General features: G+C 35.6%; 3 protein-coding genes across 3 annotated transcripts; all 3 read left to right on the top strand.

Annotated features, from left to right (window-relative positions):
* Positions 1-1,106: 1,106 nt before the first annotated feature.
* On the top strand, positions 1,107-2,042 carry LOC117030813 (olfactory receptor 5L1). Its single transcript, XM_033121044.1, has one exon. The coding sequence runs from the start codon at positions 1,107-1,109 to the stop codon at positions 2,040-2,042; it is 936 nt and encodes a 311-aa protein (XP_032976935.1).
* An 8,222-nt stretch (positions 2,043-10,264) lies between these two features.
* LOC117030821 (olfactory receptor 5L2-like) lies at positions 10,265-11,200 on the top strand. Its single transcript, XM_033121057.1, has one exon. The coding sequence runs from the start codon at positions 10,265-10,267 to the stop codon at positions 11,198-11,200; it is 936 nt and encodes a 311-aa protein (XP_032976948.1).
* Positions 11,201-17,118: 5,918 nt separating this feature from the next.
* On the top strand, positions 17,119-18,069 carry LOC117029637 (olfactory receptor 5L1). The gene has a single exon (XM_033118862.1). The coding sequence runs from the start codon at positions 17,119-17,121 to the stop codon at positions 18,067-18,069; it is 951 nt and encodes a 316-aa protein (XP_032974753.1).
* The last annotated feature ends 1,402 nt before the right edge of the window (positions 18,070-19,471 follow it).

The following is a 19,471-nucleotide window of genomic DNA, read 5'->3' as shown; positions in this document are numbered from 1 at the left end:
TATACAATTCAACTTATATATACATATATAATATCCTATCTGTGCAATCTGGCTTACTATTTTTTCACTTGCCATTTTATCATAGTCATGTTTCAGGTCATTAAAATTTTTCAAAAAGATCATTTTAATAGCTGGGTAGTTTTTCATAATATTAAGTTGCTGTAAAAGTAATTGTGGTTTAAAAGGTAAAAAATGCAAAAACTGCAGTTATTTTTGTACCAACCTAATATATATGGTACCATAACTCAGACCATTTCCATCTTGTTTGACACTTTATTTCTAAGTTTTACTATTATAAATAATACTGCAATGTGGTAGCAAACATTTTTGTTAATAATTTCATATTCACATCTTTGATTAGTTCTGCAAATAGATTTAAAGCAGTGAAGTCATTTGTCAAATAGCTCGTTATAAGGCTTCAGAATCCTAGTTATGGGAAATTTGAATCAAAGAGAACCAATTCACTGAATAAAACAATAAATAAAGTAAAATAAACTTCACATAATTAGAAAATGAAAAAAAATAGCTAAAAAACAAAATAATGATGTTAAATTTATAGAAAATGACTAAAGGCGACTTTCTCCATCTAAAAAGTATTAATAAAAAAATTGAGGGTTAACAATCTATACAAGCATACTTCTCATCATTTCAGTGGAAAACAATGAATGGTACTATATATTTTAAAAAATTATTTCCTGGGATCCCCATATTTCCAGTACTGACTAAAAAGTTAGCAAGAAAAAGGGATTTGAATTTCATAAGACAGTAAGTCTAATTAAATAATATATCTAATTAAATAATATTTGATGTCTTTCTAAGGTTTCACTTCAAGGCTCTAACTGTGTAGTAGTTTAAGGAAACACATAGGACGTTACGTATGTGAATGCTTTTGTCTGATCTGAATGAAACTGTGAGCTCTGTTTATTTGTGTGCTTCAATGTTTGGACATTTCCTAAACTGCAAAAGTGCAATGTCCTATCTGTTGAAAAAAATAATTATTCTATTTACTCTCATGTCTTTTTTAGGAGACAGTCAAAACTGATTTGCGGATCATATAATGGACATTAACCGTTAATATTCTCCTCCAACTCCAATTAAGTAGGAACATGGGCAAGGAGAACTGTAGCACCGTGACAGAGTTTGTTCTTGTTGGATTAACAGATGCCCTTGAGCTGAGGGTCTTACTTTTCATGCTTTTCCTTCTCATCTATGGAGTCACAGTTTTGGGCAACCTGGGCATGATTGTACTGATTCAGGTCAGCTCTAGACTTCACACTCCCATGTACTTTTTCCTCAGCCACCTGTCCTTTGTGGATTTCTATTATTCCACAATCATCACGCCAAAGATGCTGTACAATATCTTAAATGAAGACAAAGCCATTTCCTTCCTGGGATGCATGGCGCAATTCTACCTGTTTTGCACGTGTGTGGTAACTGAGGTCTTCCTGCTGGCTGTGATGGCCTATGACCGCTTTGTGGCCATCTGTAACCCCCTGCTCTACATGGTCTCAATGTCCCAGAAACTCCGTATGGTGCTGGTATCTGGCTGCTACCTGTGTGGGACTGTGTGTTCTCTGACTCACTTGTGTTTAGCTCTTGAAATCCCATCCTATAGATCCCATGTCATAAACCATTTCTTTTGTGATCTGCCCCCGCTCTTATCTCTTGCTTGCTCTGATGTCACGATAAATGAACTGCTGCTGTACATTGTGGCCACGTTCAATGAGGTCATCACCATCGTGATCATCCTCACCTCCTACTTGTTTATTGTCATCACCATCCTGAGGATGCGCTCTGCAGAGGGAAGGCGCAAAGCCTTTTCCACCTGTGCCTCCCACCTCACAGCGATCGTTGTCTTCCATGGGACAATCCTTTTCATTTATTGCCGGCCTGATTCTGGCAACAGTGTGAATACTGACAAAGTGGCCTCGGTGTTTTACACCGTAGTGATTCCCATGCTGAACCCCCTGATCTACAGCCTGAGGAACAAGGATGTGAAAGAAGCTCTCAGAAAAGTGGTGGGCTCCAAAATATTTTCCTAGATAATGCTTACTTAGAACTCATGGACCCAATGTGGAGGCTGGTAGAGGAGAGAATGGGCAGGATGCAGGCTTGGAGTGCAGAGAATAGCCAGGTGGTAGGCTATTGTGAGTGAGTCATTTTGATTCACTTATCTTTGTGCCTCTGCAATTGAGAAGGGTAAAATTGAGTGTATATCAAATTCACCTCATAGTTTTTATTCATCTAAAATGTTTTAAATGGATATGCGTAATGGACTCTTAAGACATACACATTTATTTGAGGTAAAACCTTCATAAGCTTAATGAAAAGCTCACCGCAATCATGCTTTCTTATCCATTATGGAAACTATGATTCATTTCAAAATTGAATTGCTATTATTTCACTGTGAAGAACACACCTGTGCCAGTTGATGCACAGAATGAGATTCCCAGATGTGTGTGTGTGTGTGTGTGTTTATGTGTATATATATATGTGTTTATATGTGTTATGTGTTTAAGTGTATATATATATATATGTGTGTGTGTGTATATATATATATATATATATATATATATATCCTGCTTTTTTATTTTTATTTATTTATTTTTAAAGTTAAAGTTTATTGGGGTGACAATTGTTAGTAAAGTTACATAGATTTCAGGTGTACAATTCTGTAGTACATTATCTATATCTCTCATTGTGTATTCACCACCCAGAGTCAGTTCTCTTTCCATCACCATGTATTAGACACTGTTTATCTTCTTCTAGAGCCCCCCTCAACCCTTACTGTCTGGTAACCCCTAAGCTATTTTCTGTATCTATGAGTTTTTGTTCCTTCATTTGTTTGTCTTATTCTTTTGTTGTTTTCAGTTTTATATACCACATATCAGTGAAATCATATGGTTCTCTAGTTTTTCTGTCTGACTTATTTCACTTAGCATTATAATCTCAAGATCCATCCATGGTGTCACAAATGGTACTATTTCATCTTTTCTTACTGCCAAATAGTATTCCATTGTGTATATATACCACAACTTCTTTATCCATTCATCTATCAAAGGACATTTTTGTTTCCATGTCTTGGCCACCATAAATAAAGGTGCAATGAATATTGGAGTGCACATGTTTTTATGGATAAATGATTTCAGATTTTTTGGGTAGATACCGAGGAGACGGATTGCTGGGTCATATGGTAATTCTATTCTTAGTTTTTTGTGGAACCTCCACACTGCTTTCCATAGCAGCTGCACCAATCGGCATTCCCACCAATAGTGTATGAAGGTTCCTTTTTCTCCACAGCCTCTCCAACACTTGTTACTATTTGTCTTGTTGATGATAGCCATTCTAACGGGGTGAGGTGATATCTCATTGTGGTTTTTATTTACATTTCTCTGATGATTACTAATGTTGAGCATTTTTTCATATGTCTATTTGCCATTTGTATGTCCTCTTTGGAGAAATGTCTCTTCATGTCCTCTGTCCATTTTTCAATTGGGTTGTTTGTTTTTTTTGTTATTGAGTTGTATGAGTTCCTTGTATATTTTGGATATTAGCCTCTTATGGGAAGCGCTGTTTGCAAAACTCTTCTCCCATTCTGTTGGTTGCCTCTTTATTTTGTCGTTGGTTTCTTTTGCTGTGCAGAAGCTTTTAAGTTTGACATAGTCCCATTCATTTATTTTGGCTTTTACTTCCCTTGCCTTTGGAGTCAAATTAATAAAATGCTCTTTGAATCCAAGGTCCATAAGTTTAGTACCTATGTTTTCTTCTATGCAGTTTATTATTTCAAGTCTTATACTTAGGTTTTTGATTCATTTAGAATTAATGTTGGTCATGGTGACAGATAGCAGTTCAATTTCATTCTTTTGCACGTGGTTTTCCAATTCTCCCAGCACCATTTATTGAAGAGACTGTCTTTTCTTCATTGTATGTTTTTGGCTTCTTTGTCAAAAATTATCTGTTCAGATTTATGTGGGTTTATTTCTGGGTTCTCAGTTCTACTCCATTGGTCTGTATATCTGTTTTTCTGCCAATACCATGCTATTTTGATTATTGTTGCCCTGTAGGACAAGCTAAAGTCAGGGAGTGTGATACCTCCAGCATTGTTCTTTTTTCTTAGTATTGCTTTGGCTATTCGGGTCGTTTGTGGTTCCATACTAAGCTGATGGTTTTTTTGTTCTATTTCTTTAAAAACTGCCATTGGATTTTGATGGGGATTGCATTAAATCTGTATATTGCTTTGGGTAATATAGCCATTTTAACTATGTTGATTCTTGCAATCCATGAGCATGGGATGTCTTTCCATTTCTTTGTGTCTTCTTTAATTTCTTTTAAAACTGTCTTATAGTTTTCAGCATATAGGTCTTTCACATCCTTGGTTAAGTTTATTCCTAGGTATTTTTTTTCTTTTTGTTGCAATTGCAAAAGGTATTGTTAGTTTTATTTTATTTTATTTCTTTTTCTGAGATTTCATTGTTAGTATATAGGAATGCAATGGACTTTTGTATGTTGATTTTGTAGCCGGCAACTTTACTGTATTCATTTATTGTATCTAACAGCTTTTTGGTGAAGTCATTAGGATTTTCTATATATAGCATGATGTCATCTGCAAAGAGTGACAATTTAACTTCTTCATTCCTAATATGGATGCCTTTTATTTCTTTCTCTTGCCTGATTGCTCTGACGAGGACTTCCAACACTATGTTGAAAAGCAGAGGTGATAGGGGACAGCCCTGTCATGTTCCTGAACGTAGAGCAAAAGGCTTCAGTTTTTCACCATTAATTATGAGATTACCTGAGGGTTTGCCATCTATGGCCTTTATTATCTTAAGGTATTTTCCTTCTATACCTATTTTATTAAGTGTTTTAATCATAAATGGATGTTGTGTCTTGTCAAATGCTTTTTCTGCATCAATTGATATAATCATATGATTTTTGTCCTTTATTTTGTTTATGTGATGTATCACATGATGGATTTGCGTATGTTGAACCATCCTTGTGCGCCTGGGATGAACGCCTCTTAGTTGTGATGAGTAATCTTTTTAGTGCATTGTTGCATTCGATTTCCTATAGTATTGTTTAGAATTTTTGCATCTGTATTCATCAGAGATATTGGTCTGTAGTTTTCTTTTTTTGTGTTGTCCTTACCAGGTTTTGGTATCAGGGTAATGTTGGCCTCATAAAATGAGTTGGAGAGTACTATCTCTTCTTCAATTTTTTGGAAGAGTTTGAGCAGGACTGGTATTAGATCCTCTTTGAAGGTTTGGTAGAATTCACTAGTGAAGTATCTGGTCCTGGGCTTTGGCTTTTGGAAAGGTTTCAGATGATTGATTCAATTTTCTTACTAGTGATTGGTCTATTTAGATTTTCCAGTTCTTCGTGATTCAGCCTAGGAAGGCTGTATGTTTCTAAGAACTTGTCCATTTCTTCTAGGTTATTGAATTCGATGGCATTAGTCCTTCATAGTATTGGTAATCCTTTGTGTTTCTGTGACATCCGTAATAACCTCCCCTCTTCATTTCTGATTTTATTAGTGTCTTTTCTCTTCTTATCTTAGTGAATCTAGCCAAGGGTTTGTCAATGTTATTAATCTTTCCAAAGATCCAGCTCTTTGTCACATTAATTTTTTCTGTTGTCTTTTTGTTCTCTATTTCATTTAGTTCTGCTCTGATTTTGATTATTTCCTTTCTTCTGCTGATCTTGGGTTTCATTTGTTCTTCTTTTTCTAGTTTGTTAAGGTGTAATGTGAGGTTATTTATCTGGGATTTTTATTGTTTCTTGAGATAGGCCTGTAATGATATAAATGTCCTTCATAAAATGCTTTCACTGCATCCCCAAAATTTTGGTAGGACATATTTTTATTCGCATTGGTTTCTATGTATCTTTTGATCTCTCCTCTTCTTTCTTCTTTGATCCGCTGATTCTTTAAAAGTATGTTGTTTAATCTCCAACATATTTGTGGTTTTTCCTGCTTTCTTTTTGCAGTTGATATCCAATTTCAAAGCCTGGTAATCAGAGAATATACTTGGTATGATTTCAATCTTCTTAAATTTATTGAGGCTAATTTTATTTCCCAATATATGGTCTATCCTTGAGAATGTTCCATGTACACTAGAAAAGAACGTATAGTCTGATGTTCTAGGATGAAGTGCTCTATAAATATCAATTATGTCCATTTCATCTAATGCGTCATTTAGGGCTGTTCTTTTTTTTTATTTAATTTATTGGGGAGACAATTGTTAGTAAAATTACATAGATTTCAGATGTGCAATTCTGTATCACATCATCTATAAGTTACATTATGTGTTCACCATCCAGAGTCAGTTCTCCTTCCATCACCATATATTTGACCCCCTTTTCCCTCGTCTATCAACTCCCTCCCCATTTACCGTCTCGTAACCACAAAACCATTGTCTATGTCTATCAGTTTTTGCTTCTTTGTTTGTCTTTTTTTGTTGTTGTTTCTTTCAGTTTTGTATCCCACATGTCAGTGAAATCATAGGTTCTCGACTTTCTGTCAGACTTACTTCGCTTAGCATCATAATCTCAAGATCCATCCATGTTGCCAAATGGCACTATTTCATTTTTTATGGCAGAATAGTATTCCATTGTGTATATATACAGATGGCCAATAGACATATGAAAAGATATTCAATATCAGTGATCATTAGAAAAATGCAAATAAAATCCACAATAAGATATCACCTCACACCAGTTAAAATGTCTGTCATCAAATAATAAGTGTTGGGGATGTTGTGGAGAAAAAGGAATCCTCATACACTGTTGGTGGGAATGCAGATTGGTGCAGCTGCTATTGAAGGCAGTGTGGATGTTCCTCAAAAAAGTAAGAATAGAATGACCATATGACCCAGCAATCCCCTTCCTGGGTATCTCCCAAAAAATCTGAAAAACATTTATCCATAAAGATATCTGTGCTCTGATGTTCATTGCAACTTTATTTATGGTAGCCAAGACAATCAAAGTGTCCTTCCATAGATGATTGAATTTAAGGATTATTAACTGCTAGGAGCAGCTATCACCCTTGGTGTTGGGAGACAGTGTATATGAGGGGGTGCTCTGTGCCTAATACCATTGGCCGGATCACAGTGAAATAGTTGAGGGACCTGAGGTAGGTCTTCCCACTTCCTTAGTGTGATTAGTGTTATCAGAGAGCAGTTATGTCTTACAGGGACCAACACATGGTAGAAACTTAGTAAATATTTGTAGAAGAAAACCAATACTGCATTATATCATTGATATGTGTAATTGAAACAGTCAGACTCATGGAAGCAGGAAGTAGAATGTTCTTGCCAGGGGCTAGAGGAGAGAGAAATGGAGAAATGTTGGTCTTTGGGTACAAAGTTCAGTTAAGAAAGATGAATAAATTTTTAAGATAAGATGTACAACAATGTGACTATAGTTAACAACATTATATTGTATACTTCAAATTTGCTAGGAGCTTAAAACTTGTTTCCTACCATTAAAAAAATGATAATGGTAACTGTGAAGTGGTAGATATGATAACTAGCTTGATTTTGGTGATTATTTCACAGTGTATATGTATATCAGAACATCTAGTTGTACCCCTCAAATATATACAATTTTTGTTAATTACACCTCAGTAAATCTACAAAAATAATTTAAAAAGAATAAAACAATTTGTAAAAAAGAGTAACGTCTGTTGAATAAATAAAGAAAACTTTTGCTATGACTTATTATACAAAAAAATGTGGAGACTACGGGAATGTTCACGGAGCAGGAGGACTAAGTCATTTAAATAACTTTCATATAAAATGTTTCCAAAGCTGCTGTTGTTTTGGTACAGGGTTTCCAATGAACCAGAATTACCTCAGAATAATAATTAATTTTAATTGCTTGTTGTGAGGCCTCAAGAAGGAAGCTATTTCTCGTGGGTCCTGGGGGCACAGGAGTGGAAGTAGATATAAGAGTCTTAGCATCTCTCTCAAACCTATTCTCCAGAGGCAGAAGGAGGCCGCCTTTTCTACTAGCAGGTTTGTTTGCTGCTCAGAGAAAATATGGATACTTTTTCACGAGCAAAATCTAGAAAATGCCTTCGATTTAGTCAATTTTTTATGGGTAAGATAATTTGGGGGAAATTTGAGCCCCTGAGAACATTAATTATCTGGAACAAGAAGTGCTCACTTTCTACAGAGTTTTGAGTAGAGAGTCTGGCTACTGAGCTCCTCCATAGCGGTGTCCCCACAGCTGTTTCCTGGGAGTGGGAGAAAGAAGGACCCTGAGAGATATTAGGTGTATATCTCTCTGCTTTTGTGAATTTTTTGGAGTAGTTGTGCAAAGGAAAAAGAGGCAGATATTTAAATCAATATGAATTGAAAGGAAGAAAATGAACCTTCTGGAGAAATCTAATAAACATTACCATCTCTAAATAGGATTTTAGACCAGAGGAAAAAAAATCTTCTGGGTCACAAAGGCAAAAAGAAAACATTTCTGGAAGAAATTGTAAAGAAGAAAATTTTATATACCACATGTCCCAGATTCAAAGATAACACTAATAGTTTAACCCATGTAAAATTTCATTTGAGAATTTAAGGAAAATTGGTATTTAATTTGTTTGGTTTTAAACCAAACAGAAGAAATATGAAACTCTACCATCATCAGACTCAGTTCTCCTTCTATCACCTAATATTTGATGCACTTTTCTCTCTTCTACTAGCCCCCTCGCCTCTTGTTTTGGGTTTACCATAAACTAATTTCTTATTATCATCCTAGACCATTTGGAAGACTATTTTCCAAGTAGATTTTCTTGCTTTAACTCTGAAGTGGGCCAATAATTTAGGGTTTTTATGGTCAGGTAATAAGAAAACCATGACTTCAAGAAGGTGATTAGTTTTCACTAATTAAATCCGTTCAAGATACGGAGAGAACACCAGGTTCTGCTTCCAGACCAGAGTCTCTTCACTCAATTTACATTACATATGTGAGTATGGTATCATGGCTATATTCTTCCTGCTGTCTAGGAGGAAGGGCAGAAAATAAAGTATCTCAACATTCATATACCTTTTGTTTGAGGACAGGCCTGAATGATAGATCACATTATGTAGAATATTCAATGTCACAGCTTGCCCAAGCAACTACTTGAGAGAATCTGGGAAAGTTTTCACTTACCTATTTTCCAATGTGGGTTTATCTTTGTAGGGTTTATCTTTGTAGGATTGTAGCCAAATCGAAGTATACATACAAGTATGATATTTCTACCATATGTATTCATATCTCAACATATGCTGTTTATTTAAATCTACCTATCTATAGCAAGTGTAGTAGGTATTTTTTTTTAAATACTATCTCCACATCATTTCAAATAACATAACTTTCTGCCTTAGATACGATGTACTGCAGTTTCTGAATGCTCTATTTTTGACAAGTAATTTACCCATTGTGAATATAATAAACAAGACACAATTCACTTTGGTTATTGTATTTCACAATTTGTCAATGCAATTAAACACTTCTTATGACAGCTTACTAAGAATAAAATCTCTCATAAAATATCAGCTTTTATTGTTATCAGAGTTAAGGCTTTGGATGTATGTTATCTAATTGCTTTCCAGAAAAATTTATACAAGAACTATATGTTTCTGTGTCACTGTTGACATTCATTATCATCATTACAATTAATTAAATCAGTTTGTTAATTTGACATGTAAAAATAGTGATGGATTTCGGTATATATTTATATCACTTTTTTTTCATTTGGCATAATCCCAAATTTATTAGAGAGTTCTCAGGAGTCATTCATCTCCAGCAAATTGTCACACTCCTCCACAAGGGAATTTTAAAGGACTTCATATGTTGCGAACTTAAGCTACTGATAGACTGACCTAAAAACAAAAAATGAGTACATGTTATATAGGATCAATAGCTATTATCCTACTTGAACAGAATTATTACATTTTTAGAAAATAGGAGTTGATCTTTTGTGTCAACTACATCATTGGATCTATTTTAAAGTCCATCAAAACATCTAATTTAATTGATCAACTCAATTTATTGTGGTAGAAACAGTTGGGAATCATATAGGTTTCTGTTGATACTTTCAGTTTGATCAGTGGGAGCCACTGAGACACTGAACATTTAGAATTATTTGACAATTATATATCAAATACACTGTGTTTGACATCAGTGTTATATATTTTTAAGTTCATATAAATGTGTGTTTTCTCTCTTATTCCCATTTCAGAAGAAACACAAAACTTATTTGATTTTCCAAACCTGGCATGTGGTGGAAATGGGGCAGGAGAACTGTACCATTGTGACAGAATTCATTCTTCGTGGGTTATCAGATGTCGCTGAGCTGAGAGTCTTTCTCTTCCTGCTCTTCCTTCTCATCTATGGAGTCACGTTTCTGGCCAACCTGGGCATGATTGCACTGATTTGGGTCAGCTCTAGACTTCAGACTCCTATGTACTTTTTCCTCAGCCACCTGTCCTTTGTGGATTTTTGCTACTCCACGACTATTGTGCCAAAGATGCTGTACAATATCTTAAACAAGGAAAAAACCATCTCCTTCCTGGGATGCATGGTGCAATTCTACTTGTTTTGCACATTTGGAATCACTGACATATTCCTGCTCGCTGTGATGGCCTATGACCGCTTTGTGGCCATCTGTAACCCACTGCTCTACATGGTCTCCATGTCCCAGAAACTCCGTATGGTGCTGGTGTCTGGCTGCTACCTGTGTGGGACTGTGTGTTCTCTGATTTACTTGTCTTTAGTTTTTGAAATCCCATCCTATAGATCCAATGTGATTAACCACTTCTTTTGTGATCTGCCCCCGCTCTTATCTCTTGCTTGCTCTGATGTCACTATGAAAGAACTCATGGTATTCATTATGGCCACGTCCAATGAGGTCATCACCATCATGATCATCCTCACCTCCTACTTGTTTATTGTCATCACCATCCTGAGGATGCGCTCTGCAGAGGGAAGGCGCAAAGCCTTTTCCACCTGTGCCTCCCACCTCACAGCGATCGTTGTCTTCCATGGGACAATCCTTTTCATTTATTGCCGGCCTGATTCTGGCAACAGTGTGGATACTGACAAAGTGTCCTCGGTGTTCTACACTGTAGTGATTCCCATGTTGAACCCCCTGATCTACAGCCTGAGGAACAGGGACGTGAAAGAAGCTCTCAGAAAAGTGGTGGGCTCCATAATATTTTCCTAGAGAACATTTTCTTAGCAGAATTGAGGGTCCCAATTTGGAGGCTGGTGGAGGGGTGAATGGGCAGGCTGCCGACTTGGAGTGGAGAGAACAGCCAGGTGGTAGGTTATTGTGAGTGAGTCGTTTTGAATCACTTAATCTTTGTGCATTAGCAGTTGAGAAGGGTAAGTTTGAGTGTATTTCAAATTTGAAGCCCACCTTTTAGCTTTTTTTCATCTAAATTATTTTGAATGGGTATGGGTAATGGACTATTAATACAGACAGATTTAGTGTGCTGTAAATCCTTCATAAGCTTAATGAAGAACTCATGAGTTTCACACTTTCTTATCCATTGTGGATACTGTGATTCATTTCAAAATTGAATTGCTATTATTTTACAGTGAAGAACACACCTGTGCCAGTTTATGCACAGAATGAGACTATCAGACGTGTGTGTGTGTGTATATATATATATATATATATAATTATATGTACATATATATGTATGTATATACCCTGCTTCTTGTTCATTTCTTGCTTCCTTTATTATTTTTGTTGTTGTCATTGCAGTGTCCAGTGTTTTTAGAACTTCAGATACTGTCTGATCTGAAAAATGGAGACATTAATGGTTATTCTTTCACAGAAATCTCAGGAAAATTAAATTACATGTCACGTGCAAAGAGCATAGGCCACTTTGTGGCACTTAATTAGCTCTGTCCCTTGTGTCGCTCTGTCTCTCTTTCTCTGGGTACATGCATGTTATGTGTATATTAAGTGTATGCATACATTTGATAACCAGTGGTAAGAGAGGCAGCTTGTCTGACGTAGTCCTTTTTTCTCACTTTATCTATTACTTCTTGTTATCGTGCTTATATTATAATTTGTGTCTATCATATTCTTTCTGAGACTTATTGGTGGATTTCTAGTCGCTGTTTAATTTCTTTGTTGTGTTTTTGCTCTTGATGAAATGACCCTTTTTCATCCTTCCTCTAAGTGTCTGAACTACATTCCCTCACTGAATTTAGATTCATATGCACCACTGACAATTTGTTTGTACTTTCGTCATGTTTATGCCAATTTCTATGTTACATTCACTTGTTCAATGAAGCTCTTCTCCTTGTATCTATAATAATGTTCGCACAGAGCTTCAGTTTATGAGAACTAGAACTGGTGATTTGACTGACTTTTTTATTTAAGAAATAATATAAACTTCTTCATTCCTCAGTTTCCTCAATTTTAAACACTGAATAATACTGACAACCTCTCAACATTGTACTCATACTAATTTTTGACAACATATGTGTACTCACTGGGACCAGGAAGTTACTCAGTTAATGTGTGTGAAACGAAGTCTCTGAGGCCTCGGGTCATTTATCCTTTTCTCTTTCACTGTCACAGGCATATTAGAAGTTAGTTTGTTTTTCTTTTTATTAGATGGTTGTATGTACAAATACTGGTGAATAAATGGTATGTATGTTAGGCTTAATAGATGAACCTAGAGCACTGTGTTGACCTTCAAGATCTGTGAATTGGCTCAAAATTATCCCATGGGGTCTTGAGTGTTGTATCAGGGCCAGTTATGAAAGAAATCCTCAGTGGAATTTAATACCTGGAATGTAGGTATGGAAGCCTGTAAGAGTACAAAGGGGATACTGGGTGTTAATTTAAGGATTATTATTATTTTTAATTAAAGTTTATTGGGGTAATAATGGTTAGTAAAGTTACATAGGTTTCAAGTGTCCACTTCAGTAATACACCATCTGTATATCACATTGTGTGTTCACCACCCAGAGTCAGTTCACCTTCTATCACCATATGTTTAACCCCCTTTACCCTCTTCTACTAACACCCTCCCCCCTTACCTTCTCGTAACCACTAAACCATTGTCTATGTCTATCAGTTTTTGCTTCTTTGTTTGTCTTGCTTTTTTGTTCCTTTCACTTTTATATCTCACATGTCAGTGAAATCATATGGTTCTTGACTTTTTTGGTCTGACTTATTTCGCTTAGCATAATAATCTCAAGATCCATCCATGTTGTCACAAATGGCACTATTTCATCTTTTCTTATGGCAGAATAGTATTCCATTGTGTATGTATACAGATGGCCAATAGACATATGAAAAGATGCTCAACATCACTAATCATCAGAGAAATGCAAATAAAAACCACAATAAGTTATCACCTCACAGCAGTTAGAATGTCTATCATCAACAAGACAAATAGGAACAAGTGTTGGAGAGGCTGTGGAGAAAAAGGAACCCTCACACACTGTTGGTGGGAATGCAGATTGGTGCAGCTGCTATGGAAGGCAATATGGAGGTTCCTCAAAAAATTAAGAATAGAATTACCATATGACCCAGCAATCCCTCACCTGGGTAACTTCCCCCAACATTTGAAAACATTTATCCATAAAAATATCTGTTCTCCGATGTTTATTGCAACTTTATTTGCGGTGGTCAAGACATGGAAACAACCAAAGTGTCCTACAATAGATGATTAAATTTAAGGATTATTAATTGCAGGGAGCAGCCATTACCCTTGATTATGGGGGACAATGTATATGAGGGGATTCTCTGTGCTTAATACCATTGGCAAGATCACGGTAAAATAGTTGAGGGACCTGAGGCAGGTTTTCCCACTTTCTTAATGTGAGAAGTGTTATCAGAGAGCAGTTATGCCTCACAGGGACCAGGACATGGTAGACATTTAGTAAATATTTTTTGATGGAAGACCAATACTGCATGATGTCACTAATATGTGTCATCGAAATAGACTCATAGAAGCAAGAAGTAGAATGTGCTTGCCAGGGGCTGGAGGAGGGGGAAATGGAGAAATGTTGGTCTTCGAGTACATAATTCAGTTGAGGAAGATGAATAAATTTTTAAGATAAAATGTACCACAATGTCCCTATAGTTAAAAACATTATGTTGTATACCTGAATTTTTCTAAGAGGCTAAAACTTAAGTTTTCTCACCCTTAAAAAAAAAAAAGGAAAATGGTAACTATGTGAAGTAATGGATATGTTAATTAGCTTGATTTTGGTGATTATTTCACAATGTATATGTAATTAGAACATAATGTACACCTTAAATATATATATATATATATATAGTTAATTATACCTCAATTTACAATAATAATTTTAATCAAATAAAACAATGTGCTAAAAAGGAAATATATTTGAGTAAATAACAATATCTTCTGCTATACAAAAATTTTTAGAGGGTATGGCAGTGATGGCACACGGGGAGAAGTCATTTAAATAACCTTCTTAAATTTTAGTTTCTAAAGCTGCTGTTGTTTTTCTACAGGGTTCCCAATGAACCATATTTACCCCAGATATCAGTAATTAATTTTAATTGCTTGTTTTGAGGCCTCAAGAAAAAGGAAGCTATTTCCTTTTGGGTCCCCGTTGCCCAGGGAGTGGAAGTAGATATAAGAGTCTCAGCATGTCCCTCAAACGCATTCTCCAGAGGCAGAAGAGGGCTGTCTTTTCTACTAGCAGGTTTGTCTTTTCTACTAGCAGATCTGAGAAAATAGGGATATCCTTTGTATGAACGGTATTTAGAAAGTGCCCTAGATTCCATTTTTCATGGGAAAAATGATTTGGGGGAAATTTTGAGCCCTTGAGAACATTAATTATCTGGAACCGGAAGTGCTCACTTTCTACAGAGTTTTGAATAGAGGGCCTGGCTACTGAGCTCCTGCATAGTAGTGTCCCCATAACTGTTTCCTGGGAGTGGGAGAAAGAAGGACCCTGAGCGTTTTCAGTATATATCTCTCTGCTTTTGTGAATTTTTGAAAGAGTTGTGCAAGGGAGAATAGTCAGGAACTTAAATAAATTTGAATTGAAAGGAAGAAAAATGAACCTTCTGGAGAAATCTGCTAAATAGAAACAGTTCAGAATAAGAGTTTAGACCATGGGGGAAAAAATCTTCTGGCTCACACAGGCAAAATAAAAAATATCTTGGAAGAAATTATAAGGAAGAAAAATTTACATACCGCATTTCCCAGATTCAAAGATAATACGAATTGTTGAACTCATGTAATAACATCATTGGAGATATAAGGAAACATGGTATTTAATTTGTACATTAGTTTTAAGTCAAACAGAAGAAATATGAAAATCTACCAGAATCAAGAAAATAAGGAATCGTTCTCAACAGGTGTTCATTATGCACCCCCACCCCACACCACCCCAACTGGAACATTTGACAATGTCTGGAGACTTAAAAAATTTAATTGAATTTCTTGGGGTGGCATTGGTTAGCAAAATTATATAGGTTTCAAGTATCCATTTCTATAATCTGTCATCTGTATATTGCGTTGTATATTCACCACCCAGAATCAGTTCTCCTTCCATCACTCTGTATGAGAGCCCCTTTACCCTACTCTACCATTCCCCTTGCTCTTTGTTTTGGGTTTGCCATAAACTAATTTCTTATTTTAAGCCTATATCATTAGGAAGACAATTTTCCAAGTATACATTCCTGGTTTAACTTTAAGTGGGCAAATAAATCAGTGGTTTTTTGTCAGGTAATAAGAACACCATGACTTCAGGAAGGATTTCACTTCTTTAAAAATAGTTCAAGATATGGAGAAAATGCCAGGTTATGCTCCAGTCCAGAGTCTCTTCACTTAGTTTTCATCACATATATGTGTATGACATCATGGGTATATTCTTCCTGCTTTCCAGGAGGAAGGGCAGAGTTAAAGTCTCTCACCTTTTATATATAACTTTTGTTAAAGGACATGCTGAATAGTCGATCCCATTATATGGAATATTCAATGTAACCACTTCCCCCAAGCAAGTACTTGAGAGAATCTGGGAACGTTTTCTCTTACCTCTTTTTCAGTGTGGGTAAAGGATATTCTTTGTAGGGTTGTAGCCAAATCAAAGTAGTAACAGGATATTTCTACACTATGTATTTATACCTCAACATATACATTTTATTTAAATCTACAACTAGTGTAGTAGGTATTATTTTAAAAATTACCATTTCTACATCATTTTAAATAATGTAACTTTCTGCCTAGATATGTTATACTGTAGTTTAAGAATTGCTGTTTTCGACAATTTATTTACCCATTGTGAATATAATAAATAATGCTGCAGTGTAACTTTGTATATAATATTTCACAATTTGTCATTGTAATTACAGATTTCTTATGACAGCTTACTAAGAATAAAAATCTCCCATAAAAAATATAACACAACTTTTGTTATGTCAGGATTGTTAAGGCTTTCAATACCTAATTGCTTTCCAGAAAAATTTATAAAAATTTATATAAGAGTTATATCTTTCTGTGTCTCTATGGACATTGATCACTATCATTATGATTAATTAAATCATTTTGTTAATTTGACATGTGAAAATGATGATGGGTTTCAGTATATATTCTAATCTCTTTTTTAATTGGGCATAATTCCAAATTTAGAAAGTGCTCATGCGCCACTCATCTCAAACAAATTGTCACACTCCCTAACAAGGGAATTGTACAGGGCTTCATACATTTGCGAATTTAGACTGACCTAAATTAGTGTATGTTATATAGGGTCACAGTGGCTATAATCCTACTTCAACAGAACCTACTAAATTTTACAGGGAACAGGAGTTGATCGCATGTGGCTTTAAAAATACATCACTGTATCTATATTAAAGTCCATCAAAACACCTAATTTAATTGATCAACTCAATTATTGTGGAGGATAACAGTTGGGAATCATGTAGTTTTCTGTCGATACTTTAAATTTGCTCAGTGGGATCCACTGAGACACTGAACATTTAGAATTAATAGACAATTATATATCAAATACACTGTGTTTGACATCAGTGTTATATTTTCTTAAGTTAGTATAAATGTGTGTTTTCTCTGTTATTATTCCCACTTCAGAAGAAACACAGAACTTATTTGGTTTTTCAAACCTGATGTGATGGAAATGCGGCAGGAGAGCTGTACCATTGTGACAGAATTCATTCTTCTTGGGTTATCAGATGTCCCTGAGCTGAGAGTCTTTCTCTTCCTGCTCTTCCTTCTCATCTATGGAGTCACATTTCTGGCCAACCTGGGCATGATTGCACTGATTTGGGTCAGCTCTAGACTTCACACTCCCATGTACTCTTTCTTCAGCCACCTGTCCTTTGTGGATTTTTGCTACTGCATGACTATTGTGCCAAAGATGCTGTACAATATCTTAAACAAGGAGAGAAACATCTCCTTCTTGGGATGCATGGTGCAAATCTATTTATTTTGTGCAATTGCAATCACTGACCTATTCCTGCTCGCTGTGATGGCCTATGACCGCTTCTTGGCCATTTGTAACCCCCTGCTCTACATGGTCTCCATGTCCCAGAAACTCCGTATGGTGCTGGTGTCTGGCTGCTACCTGTGTGGGACTGTGTGTTCTCTGATTCACTTGTGTTTAGCTCTTGAAATCCCATCCTATAGATCCAATGTGATTAACCACTTCTTTTGTGATCTGCCCCCGCTCTTATCTCTTGCTTGCTCTGATGTCACTATGAATGAACTGCTGCTGTACATTGTGGCCATGTTCAATGAGGTCATCACCAGCATGATCATCCTCACCTCCTACTTGTTTATTGTCATCACCATCCTGAGGATGCGCTCTGCAGAGGGAAGGCGCAAAGCCTTTTCCACCTGTGCCTCCCACCTCACAGCCATTGTTATCCTCCAGGGAACAATCCTTTTCACTTATTGCCGGCCTGGTTCTGGCAACAGTGTGGATACTGACAAAGTGGCCTCGGTGTTCTACACCATAGTGATTCCCATGCTGAACCCCCTGATCTACAGCCTGAGGAGCAAGGACATGAAAGAAGCTCTCAGAAAAGTGGGGGGCTCCAAATTGCTTTTTGAGAAGCTCTTGTTTTAGCTAGAGTCATCAGATATTTAGCAAACATAATGGATGCTTAAGATAACTTCAGGCAGAGCAAACAAAAATTAAGAAGGACATAGGAACTTTTAAAAGGTATGGTATCAAATACATGATCTACTTCTTTAATAAAGAATTAGGGTAGCATAGAGAGCAAAAGGTCAAAGTAAAAACAATAGCAATAACAGATATAATTTGTTAACAAGTTCTACCATACATTGTGCTAAGAACAAAATACATCACTTCATTTTTATGAAAATTTTAATATAAAATTAGAGTATACTCTCTATTTTACAAAAGAGAAGGTTTTAAGCATCCATTATGTTTGCTTTAAAGTTCATCAGTGGAATATCTTAAGCATCCATTATGTTTGCTTTAAAGTTCATCAGTGGACTTTAAAGATGACCTTGTTGGGGTTGATGTGAAAGAAAAGTAAAATAGGGAAGGATTTTACATGTGGGAGAACTTTGCATGCTCTTTTTGTTTTCCACGTTCCTGTATTATTATCCATTATTTTCCTTTTTATGGGCTTGTTCATATGCATCTACTGCCTTTGCTGTTGTTCTCTAATCTCTAATTGCTTGGAATGGGGTTTTGGAATGGTATTGTTAGACTCTATTGTTTGGTTTGAGATCGTATAAATATATTTCTAATAAAGGACACATATAGAGACATGTCTTTTCATTATCCATAATGAATACAACCATTCTTGATAAAGTGCCTTCATTTTTTTTCACATGGAATGAGTATACATTTGTCTCACAGTCTGTTTTCTCATGAAAATTTAGAGTGAATTTTCTGTACGTTTATGTGCATTTTGTGGTATTACCTTTAGTCATTTATGATTATTTTCTTTTTTGTTACTGCTTATATTTTAAGGTTATAATTTTGGAACTTTCAAAACCTTCTCTTTTGTAAAATAGAGAGTATACTCTAATTTTATATTAAAATTTTCATAAAAATGAAGTGATGTATTTTGTTCTTAGCACAATGTATGGTAGAACTTGTTAACAAATTATCATCTGTTATTGCTATTGTTTTTACTTTGACCTTTTGCTCTCTATGCTACCCTAATTCTTTATTAAAGAAGTAGATCATGTATTTGATACCATACCTTTTAAAAGTTCCTATGTCCTTCTTAATTTTTGTTTGCTCTGCCTGAAGTTATCTTAAGCATCCATTATGTTTGCTAAATTTATTATATTGTGAGCCTATTTTATTACTTTCCTATGGCTTATGAAGAAAATAGCAAATTTAGTGTTTTAAAACATGAGACCTTCATTCTCTTACAGTTCTGGAGGTCATAAATTTGAAATTGATATCATTGAGCCAACATGAAGATGTTGGGAAGATCACACTCTCATGGGGTCCTGAGGACAATTCTTTCTTTATCTCTTTCAGC

This window comes from Rhinolophus ferrumequinum, chromosome 11, assembly GCF_004115265.2.
Source record: "Rhinolophus ferrumequinum isolate MPI-CBG mRhiFer1 chromosome 11, mRhiFer1_v1.p, whole genome shotgun sequence".
In the NCBI taxonomy this organism is placed as follows: domain Eukaryota; kingdom Metazoa; phylum Chordata; class Mammalia; order Chiroptera; family Rhinolophidae; genus Rhinolophus; species Rhinolophus ferrumequinum.
Note: the sequence above shows the minus strand (reverse complement) of the source record. Positions and strands in the feature narration are given on the sequence as shown.

Excerpts from the sequence above, each read along its gene's own strand:
- LOC117030813 (XM_033121044.1), top strand. The coding sequence starts at position 1,107 with ATGGGCAAGGAGAACTGTAGCACCGTGACAGAGTTTGTTCTTGTTGGA.
- LOC117030821 (XM_033121057.1), top strand. The coding sequence starts at position 10,265 with ATGGGGCAGGAGAACTGTACCATTGTGACAGAATTCATTCTTCGTGGG.
- LOC117029637 (XM_033118862.1), top strand. The coding sequence starts at position 17,119 with ATGCGGCAGGAGAGCTGTACCATTGTGACAGAATTCATTCTTCTTGGG.